General features: G+C 57.5%; 1 protein-coding gene across 4 annotated transcripts in view; it reads left to right on the top strand.

Moving 5' to 3' along the window:
- The first annotated feature begins 1,920 nt into the window (after nucleotides 1–1,920).
- Nucleotides 1,921–9,331, top strand: part of SLCO2B1 (solute carrier organic anion transporter family member 2B1) — a 31,543-nt gene continuing 24,132 nt past the window's right edge. For 2 of the 4 annotated variants that reach the window (XM_009092756.4, XM_018916913.3), the window contains exon 1: nucleotides 1,921–2,223. In XM_009092756.4, the coding sequence (XP_009091004.2) occupies nucleotides 1,936–2,223 (288 nt within the window). In that variant the 5' untranslated portion in view covers nucleotides 1,921–1,935. The remainder of the gene's footprint in view (nucleotides 2,224–9,331) is intronic. The other 2 variants (XM_018916915.3, XM_050974871.1) reach the window with 2 other exon arrangements.

The raw sequence follows: 9,331 nt of genomic DNA, 5'->3' as shown, positions 1-9,331 counted from the left end.
GCAGAGCCTGGGTAGTTGTGAGATCCCTAATTTTCCAGGCTGGAAGCCTGGATTTCTTCATCTGTGCACATCCCTAATCTCAGATGTGAGATTTGGCAATCTCTTTGCACCAGTAAGTGCTGCTATCATTTCCTGTGAACTGCTCCCGAGCGTTCCAAGGAATACTCCTCCCTGCACATCCTCCAGAGCGCTCAGCCCCCCTCACCTGACCCAGCCCCTGCTTGCTTTAATGGGAATTACCCTTTTGGGAGGCACTCGGGGGCTGCACATCCCAGTATTCGGAAACCAGAGCCCCGCATGGCCCAAAAGCTGAAGGAGCAGTGGGAACTCTCTTGGCCAGAAAGCGGCAGCAGCAGGCAGGACACCAGAGGCTCCAGAGGCACCAGGACAAGCACTGCCCTGCTGGGAACACCCCACGGCCTTTTTGGGATTGGGCTGGGCTCAGGGCTTTTACAGATCCGCCTCCCTCTCACGGGCAGGGACACTTCCACCGTGCCAGGCGGCTCCAAGCCCTGTCCAGCCTGGCCCGGGACGGATGAGCATCCTTTGGGAGCATCCCACGGCGATGTCCCGGAGCTGGGACACGGAGCAGCGGGACGAGGTGCTCTGGGCACCCGCTGGCCGTGGGATGGAGCAGCAGCCGGAGCAGCTCGGAAGGAGAGCTGAGGAGGAGTCATTAGATGGTGCTCTTCTTCCATGGAACATCGCAGGAGGGCATTCCTGCCTTTCCCTTCCTGGGCTGGGTGTCCCCTTTTCCCTGCCTGGAGGATCCCGTGTCGGGGCTCTTTGGGGGTGCTGCCTCATGCTGCCCTGCAGCTGTGCACTCTCCTCTTCCCCTGGGTTACTGCCCCTCCCAGGCTCTGCCCTGCCAGCCCCAAATCCCCCCGTCCCGGGGGTCTTGGGGAATGCTCTGTGCACAGGAAGGAGCTGTGCAGCTGTAAAATATTAATAATATTTGTTTCCACTATTAATGCCTTCCTGCAGCCCTGCAGAGCCGGTGGGGCTGATGAGGTTTCTTCCCTCTGCAGTGGCAGCCCAGCTCGGGGTCCCTTGGGTGCAAGTGCTCTGGGACACGCTGCTGTGGCTGTCTCCTGCTCAGCCAAACTTTCCTGTGCTGCCAGAGCTGATAAAGGGCTATTTAATTACTGTGTAATGAGCTGGTGCAGAGGAAGCAGATGATCCTCCCTTGGGAAACACCAAGTCCCTCTGCCCAGTGTGTCCTGTGGGCTGTCCCATCCTCAGAGCCCCACAAGAAATGCCAGGAGGGAAAGGTCTGTGCCTTTTCTGCCTCACCACCACCCTGAGGGGGGAAATATACCCCTCGGAGCTGGGACAGCCAGCAGCTTCTTGTGGCTGCAACTTTATGGAATCCAAGTGTGAATTTGGGCCAGCAAAGCTCGTCTGTGTTTGTGCACCTGTCTGATGGGAGAGCTGGGGGTGCTCACCTGGAGAGGAGAAGGCTCCAGGGAGAGCTCAGAGCCCTTGCAGGGCCTGAAGGGGCTCCAGGAGAGCTGGAGAGGGACTGGGGACTGGGGATGGAGGGACAGGACCCAGGGAATGGCTCCCAGTGCCAGAGGGCAGGGCTGGATGGGGCAGCCTGTTTGCTCTCGTCTGGACAAGCCTTAGCGCTCCGAGCAAGAGAGGACTGGGCAGACCTTGAAAATAAATAGTCCAGGGTTAGATAAACAAAGTTTCCCTTTCCCAAATCCCAGGATTACACCACGGCTTCAAAATTTACAGCAAGAAAACAGGCAGATGAAGCAAATTGAAGGAGAAAATGAACCCGTGGAAAGTGCTCCGGAGGAATGGGAACCTTGCAGGGAGGGGAGAGGGGACTGGAGCCGCGGGACGGGGGGAAAGCCAAGCCCAGTTTGGACTGGAGCTGGGTAAGCAGCTGGCAAAGCCCTGGCTCAGCAAACCGCACACTCTGTCACTATGGGACTGCAGCTTGAGGAAAAGGAAAACACAGAAACAAATGAAACCCCATGGAAAGGGATTGCAAAACTTGGATTTGCTCCGGCTTTTAAAAGTGCAGGCGAAGCCCCACCTCCGCCGAGCCCTCCCCACCTCCAGGCGGGCAGGACGAGGAGCGAATGGCCCCGGCTCTGGTGGCAGAGGGAAAGTCTGACTGCCGTGGGGTCAGCGAGCATCGGGAGAGCCCCGGGAGCACGGGTGAGTGTGGCAGCGCTGCCCGCGGATGGAGCCGCTCGGGCTCTGCCAAAGGTGAACTTTCTGCTTGTGCAAGGCTCCGGCTGGGGCTGGGAGCAGCTCCACGGGGGAGAAAGGAGTGACTGCTCGCCTGCTCCGTGCCAGCCTGTGCACGTGTGCTTTGTCGCTGCCTCTCTGCTTGTGCTTATTTATCTGAGGGTCTGTTCTATCCCCAGTGAGGCAGACCCACTTATTTCTCCCGCTGCAGGGAATTTTCCCCATTTTCCCAACGCTGCCCCGATGGCTTTCTTTCGTGGTTTCACTTCTACAGGGGCAATGGCTCTTTGCAGCCCGGATCTTGGGAAGAGGCCAGGCAGCGTGGATCTGACCTGTGCCTGGCTGCCAGACCTCTCAACCCTGCCCAGAGCTCTGCAGCAGGGAGGAGAACCGATCCTGCAGCACCCGAGTCACGGGAGGCTCTGGGCTCAGTGCTGAGCTGCTCCTGCCGAGCTTTTCCGTGGCTGCAGGGCTCTGGGAGCAGCAGGCTGCCGGGTTTCTGCTGGCTCCAGCAAACGGGGGGCTGCCGTGTCCCCTCAAGCCTTTGGGGTGGGCACATCCCCCGGGAGCCAGCCGTGGGAACAGCCTGTCCTCCCCGGAGCACGGATTTTAGGTTTGGGGCGAGGCTGGCCACACCTGTGCCTCTGTCAGGTGTCCCTGCTGGGCATGGGGACAAGGGGGACTGCTCTGCAGGGGTGGGTGGGCTCCTGGCCCCTTCTGTGTGGGGGCTGCTGCTCTGATCCCACCTCTGGACATGGGCACCCAAGGGCAAGGACACCCCTGAATGGGCAGCTCCTGTGTCAGGAGGGAATGGCACTGCCTATCCCAAAAAAACACTGCCCCTGGACCCCTGGCAGTGTTCCAGGCCAGGTTGGACACTGGGGCTTGGAGCACCCTGGGCACAGTTGGCATTTCCAGTCTCTGCAATGCCTCACCCAAACCCCCAAACCCTGCAGGGCTGCTGGGCCTCCTTCCCTCCCTGCAGCAGCCCAGGGCTCTCTGGGGACCTTGGTCTGGTCACAGCTGGATCCCAGCCCTGGTTCCTCCGTGGTTCCTGGCTCCCAGTCTGCTCCCAGCCCCGGTTCCTCCATGGTTCCTGGCTCCCAGCCCACTTCTTCCATGGTTCCTGGCTCCCAGTCTGCTCCCAGCCCTGGTTCCTCCATGGTTCCTGGCTCCCAGTCTGCTCCCAGTGCTTTCCTGGAGGAACTGCTCTGCACTGTGCCCTGCTCTGGACCTGCCTCATGTGTCCTGGCTGGAGCAGGTTAAATATTGGTGTCTTGAACCATGATGTGGCTGAGTGTGGCTTTGGGGGATGGCCTGGGAGCTTCATTCCACCCCTCAGCACCTGCCATTGGCACAGCAGGCTCTGGAATGGTGTTTTTCCAGGGAAGTGGAGGCAGTGTAGGAGGCAGAGCAGGCGGTGAGGGGAATTCCTGCCTTGAGACATGATTGGAACACCACAAGGCTCTGAGGCGCCATCCAGGGAAAACCGAGAGCCACAGAGTGCGTGGCTGGAGAAACCCCAGGACAAGATCACGCCCAGGGGTGCAGGAAAGGGCTTGTTGCTGTCAGGCAGCTCGGCTGGGGCCAGCTGTGCCTCCAGCTGCAGGTCTGGGCACCTCCAGAAGCTAATCTCCATTTTCACTGGACTTTCTTGGTCCCTCTGGGTGTACAGATGACAGTGCAGCCCACCAGTGCTAAATAATAGAAGAAGGACTTTGAGTGGTTCCCCCTGCTGCCCAAAATACCAGCGTTTCCTCCTTTTCCTGTGCCAGCTCCAGCCCCCACCACTGCTCCGGGCTGGGGCCTCACTCCAGCACTTGCTCCTTGTCCATCAGAACCCAGAAATGTCACCAGGTCTGTCCCACCCTCAGAGTTTCCTCTGCTGTTCACAGCCAGCTCCTCTCTTGCTGGCTAAGGAATTTTCTCACTTCTCCTAAGCTCTACTCAGTTCCCTTTCCTGGCAGCAGCATTTCCCTGCTCCTGCTCCTCCTCCTCCATCCATCCATCCATCCATCCATCCATCCATCCATCCATCCATCCATCCATCCATCCATCCATCCATCCATCCACCCATTCATCCATCCATCCATCCACCCATCCATCATCCATCCATCCATCCATCCATCCATCCATCCATCCATCCATCCATCCATCCATCCATCCATCCATCCATCCACCCACCCATCCATCCATCCATCCCTGTTGCTTGCAGGTGGCCAGCATCATTCCCAGCTCCTGGCCACCTCCAAAATTTGGGGATGCTGTGGTTGTTAATCCCTGGGTTAGTGTGGAGGGGGTAAAGAGCTGCCCTGGAATGTCCCCTGGAAATAAATGTTCAGGATTGGGGTGCAGCTGCTCCTCATGGAACACTCAGCGTGAGGAGCAGGTCTGTGGTCCTGGTCAGACCATGAGTGCAGATGGAGGATCTGGGCTTGTTGGGCCTTTTTTTTGTCAGAAGTTACAGATAATAAATAGCAGACAAGCTCTGGTTTGCTCCAGGAGGTCTCAGCTCCAGGGAGCTGCTGGGGTTTCCACTCAGGATGTGTGCTCGAGGCATGGGGCTGTTACAGGGGCTCTTGGTCTTGTTTTGCAACAGCTTCCCCTTCAAAAAGTTCATTTTTCTCACCAGAGGTGTCTGTGTCCCTGGAGCCACTCTGGCTCTGCCCGTTTCCTCCAGCTGCTCCTTGCACTGCAAACTCTCACAGCTTTCAGGGGGACCCAGCAAAAAATCTGTGTTTTTCCCAGTTTTCACTCCTGTCCAAGCAGCAGTGAAGTACAGAGGGGAAAAAACATCAGGAAGGTATTTATGGTGTATGAAACCCCAAATGGGGGAAGCTGTGGTTTGGGATCACGTCCCTCCGGGCTTCTCTTGGCAGGTGTTTGTCCATAGAGCCGAGCACTGCCTGCAGCCTGTGGAATGGCAGATTCCTGCTGGAATCGGGCTCTTCATCCTTCCTTCAGCACTTTAACTCCCATCCAGGGCTGGAGCTGCTTGAGGCAGGAGGAGTTTCTGTGCCAGACACAGAGGAGGTGGTGCTGAGACAGAAAATGGACACAGGACAAGGCTTTCCTGCAGCACAGCCACATCTGTCCCTCCCAGGCCAGGGTGGCTGCTCAGCACCTGGCCTGTCCAGAACACAGGGGTGACTTCTGTCCTCAGAATTCTGCATGAATCCATGCAGGGAAGAAGCAAAACTGGCAAAGCTGGGAGGTCCTGGTGAGGCAAACCTCACAAACCCTTGAGCCACACACAAACCCACAGTGACGGGGAGGAACGGGGGCAGGAGCATTTGGGGCTGCTGGTCCTCAGAGAATGGACATGAACCAGCCCAGAAACTCACAGCCCTGGGCTGATCCCCCAGCCTGGGCAGCAGGAAGGGGGAATCCTGCCCCTGAGCCCAGGTGAGACCCCACCTGCAGAGCTGCCCCAGCCCTGGGGACACAGCAGCAGCACCTGGAGCTGCTGGAGAGAGCCCAGAGGAGGCTCCAGAGCTGCTCCAGGGCTGGAGCCAGCCTGGGAGAGCTGGGGGTGCTCACCTGGAGAGGAGCAGCTCCAGGGAGAGCTCAGAGCCCTTGCAGGGCCTGAAGGGGCTCCAGGAGAGCTGGAGAGGGACTGGGGACAGGGGATGGAGGGACAGACACAGGGAATGGATTCAGACAGACAGAATAGGTTTAGACTTGATATTAGGAAGGAATTGTTCCCTGTGAGGGTGGCAGGCCCTGGCACAGGTGCCCAGAGAAGCTGTGGCTGCCCCATCCACAGGCAGTGATACCAGAATCCCCATCTCTGGTTTGGTGCTGCCAGGTGAGCTCCAGCTCCTGCCCCACCTGCTGCAGTGCTGGAGCAGGTGAGGATCCCTCCAGGAAGGGCTCCAGCCCTGGTAGGGGGTGCCAGGGAGAGGCAGGAGCTCCGGGAGGCCTCAGCACACACCACACACCTGGGGAGCAGGGTTTCACCACTCCCAAAGCAGAGGGGTACCAGGGCAGGGCTGGAGCCTCTCCCTCGTTGCCTGTGCTTGCAGCTCATGTGTTCAACACCACTTTTCCTTTTTCCTCTAATTTTTTTCCTCCAGTAATGTTTTCCTATTCTAATTTCTTGTAAAATTTCTGTCATCTGTGGCCCGTTTCTCATTACACAGAGTCACTGAGCTGGGCCCATCTCATTTCACTTTCTTTTTGCCACGTGGTGCAAGACAGAAACAGCTCCCGGGCACATCCCTGCATCCCTTTTCATTCCCTGTCTTTTTCCATGCCCTGTACCCGCTGCCTTTCCCTTCTGCTGTGTTATAAAGCAACTCTGCACCCACATTTTCCGAGCCAGCCTCTCCTTCACCCCAGGCACATAAACACACAAATTACCCCCTCATAAATACACACCCTGACTCCCTTCCAGCCTCACTGCCACGGAGGCAGAATTATTCAGCAGAAGGAAGACAGATTCCAGAATATTTGCTGGCATTTCATTCCCCTGCTGGGGTTTAATTTGCTGTGTTACATTGGCTGTTATTTACTCACGCTCTGCTGAGCCCAGCGTGTGCCTCTCCTGCTCAGCCGAGGGGAGCAGCTGGTGATGAAGGCTCTGGGAGGAGAAACAGCCTTGGGAATGGGACAGGGTGCTGAGCACCCAGCCCAGACCCTGCTGGCACAGCAGGACCCTGGTGCAGCTCCCAGAGGGGTTTGGGGCATTTCTGCTGCCCTGGTGTCAAAGGAGAGGCAGCCTGGGGACAAGTGGAGCATCTTAATCAGTGCTGCAAATGGTTTGGAGATTGTCTCACATATAGGCAGTGACAGGACATGCCAGAGGGCAGGGTTAGTTGGGATCTGGGGAAGGAATTCCTCCCTGGGAGGGTGGGCAGGCCCTGGCACAGGTGCCCAGAGCAGCTGTGGCTGCCCCTGGATCCCTGGCAGTGCCCCAGGCCAGGCTGGACAGGGCTTGGAGCAGCCTGGGACAGTGGGAGGTGTCCCTGCCATGGCAAGGGTGGCACTGGGTGGGTTTTAAGGTCCCTCCCAACCCAAGGGATTCTCTGCCCAGATGGGGGTTATTCCCAGTCTGCAGCTCCCTGCAGTCACTGTCCCCTGGGAGCAGGCAGGTGGTGCCAGGCAGGTGAGGCTGGGATTGCTGGCAGAATTTTAGTGGCATCACTTGGTGTGAGGCTGAGCTCAGCTCCCCGTGCCTGCTGCACCCAGGGATTGCCATGCCAGGCCTTCCTGAGGGATGCACTGACCCAGGACAGAAGTGGGAAGAAAACTGGGCTCTGAGGACAAATCCTGCACCTGCCTGCACCTGTGGCTGGAGGAACAACAGCAGCTGATGGATCTGCAGCACTCTGAACAACCATCCATCATCCATCCATCCATCCATCCATCCATCCATCATCCATCCATCCATCATCCATCCATCCATCCATCCATCCATCCATCCATCATCCATCCATCCATCCATCCATCCATCCATCCATCCATCCATCCATCCATCCATCCATCCATCCATCCATCCATCCATCCATCCATCCATCCATCCATCCATCCATCCATCCATCCATCCATCATCCATCCATCCATCCATCCATCCATCCATCCATCCATCCATCCATCCATCCATCCATCCCTCCATCCTTTCTTTTTTTTTTTTTTTTTTTAATCAGTTGAGTCTTATCTCCCTCTTGATTTGACGTCGTCTCAGCAGGATCAAAGTACTTTTCTGTTTAGTTTCGTTCCTAAGGGAGAGGAGGGGTGAGCTGGGCGGGATCTGAGGGCAGGGCTTTATCCTCAGTTTGACCTGCTGGCAAACCCTGCTGGTGTTTGAGGTCTCTGCTGAGCACTGCCCGGGGTCAGCCGCCCTCCCTCCCTCCTCCACCCGTGTAAAGGAGAGGGGGAAGGATGACAGAGTGCATTCTGGATTTGTGGTGTGCAGGTCTAATGAGGGACAAAGACAGGAGCACAGTTAACCAGGACATGGAGCCTGCTGCCCGCTCCATCAGCACTCCCATCCCTGGAAATCCAGGCTCCTTTGGGTTTCCTGCCTTTGGTGTTCCACCCTTTTCCTGCCCCCTGAGCACTCCAGGGGCTGCAGCAGCAAGCCCAGGGCTGTCAATAATTGATCAGGGCTGGAGCCAGGCAGGTGCCTCTGCCCCAGCACTGCTGAGCCCTCCAGGGGCCGGAGAGTTTTTCCTGCCTGCTTCCATTGAGGATGAAATCCACTGTATTGATCCCACCCTGGATTTGTTACAGCAGTCTCTCTCAGAATGGGCTGAGGGCAGCAATGGCGTTCTGCAGAGGCTGCTGTGGCACTCAGAATTCCTGCAGGTCCCCTCTGGAATGCTCCTCTGGGGGTTTATAAACACCACAGTGAAGGCAGGCTCGTCCTGCGAGAAGTTACATCAACCCCTGCGTTTTGTTAATTTGTTCGAGGCTGCGGGTCCTTGCTCCTTTGCCTCTCATCACGGGGGAAATAGAATTACACACAACAATAATGGGAAGCCTTTCACCCCATTTGCTGCGGAGATGAAAACATCTATTAGAATGTGCTGAACAACAAGTTAAAGCCTAATGGCTCTAACGTGCCTCGGAACAATGCAGCTTCCTGAGCAGGAAGCCTGGCTGCTGGAACCCAACAAAGACATCGCCGGTCCCTGGGGAGGAGGCACTGACAGGAGGGAAGGAGACCTGCGGGCAGGCAGGGGCTGCTGGCTTCCCGCGGGCTGGAATTTCTCTGCGTGCTCGCATTTATGTGGTGGCTGGGGCCCGAAAGCGACCCTGGAGGGGTTCTTCCAGGGGACATGCAGGAACGCCGTGGGTGGCAGTGGGATGCACAGGGATGCAGGGCTTTAATCCAGCAGTGCCCAGCACGGGCAGGGATGCAGGGCTTTAATCCAGCAGTGCCCAGCACGGGCAGGGATGCAGGGCTTTAATCCAGCAGTGCCCAGCACAGGCAGGGATACAGGGCTTTAATCCAGCAGTGCCCAGCACAGGCAGGGATGCAGGGCTTTAATCCAGCAGTGCCCAGCACAGAGAGAGATGGGAAGGGCTTGCTGAGCAAGGAGCTGCTGTCCCCGAGCCTGGACAGATCCCTCCAGAGGGATGCAGAGTTGGGTCCTGGTCAGGGCAGGGCCTGGACTTTGCA

The sequence above is a fragment of the Serinus canaria genome, chromosome 1, assembly GCF_022539315.1.
Source record: "Serinus canaria isolate serCan28SL12 chromosome 1, serCan2020, whole genome shotgun sequence".
Classification (NCBI taxonomy): domain Eukaryota; kingdom Metazoa; phylum Chordata; class Aves; order Passeriformes; family Fringillidae; genus Serinus; species Serinus canaria.
The sequence above is the reverse complement of the archived record's forward strand: the minus strand, read 5'-3'. Positions and strand labels throughout refer to the sequence as shown.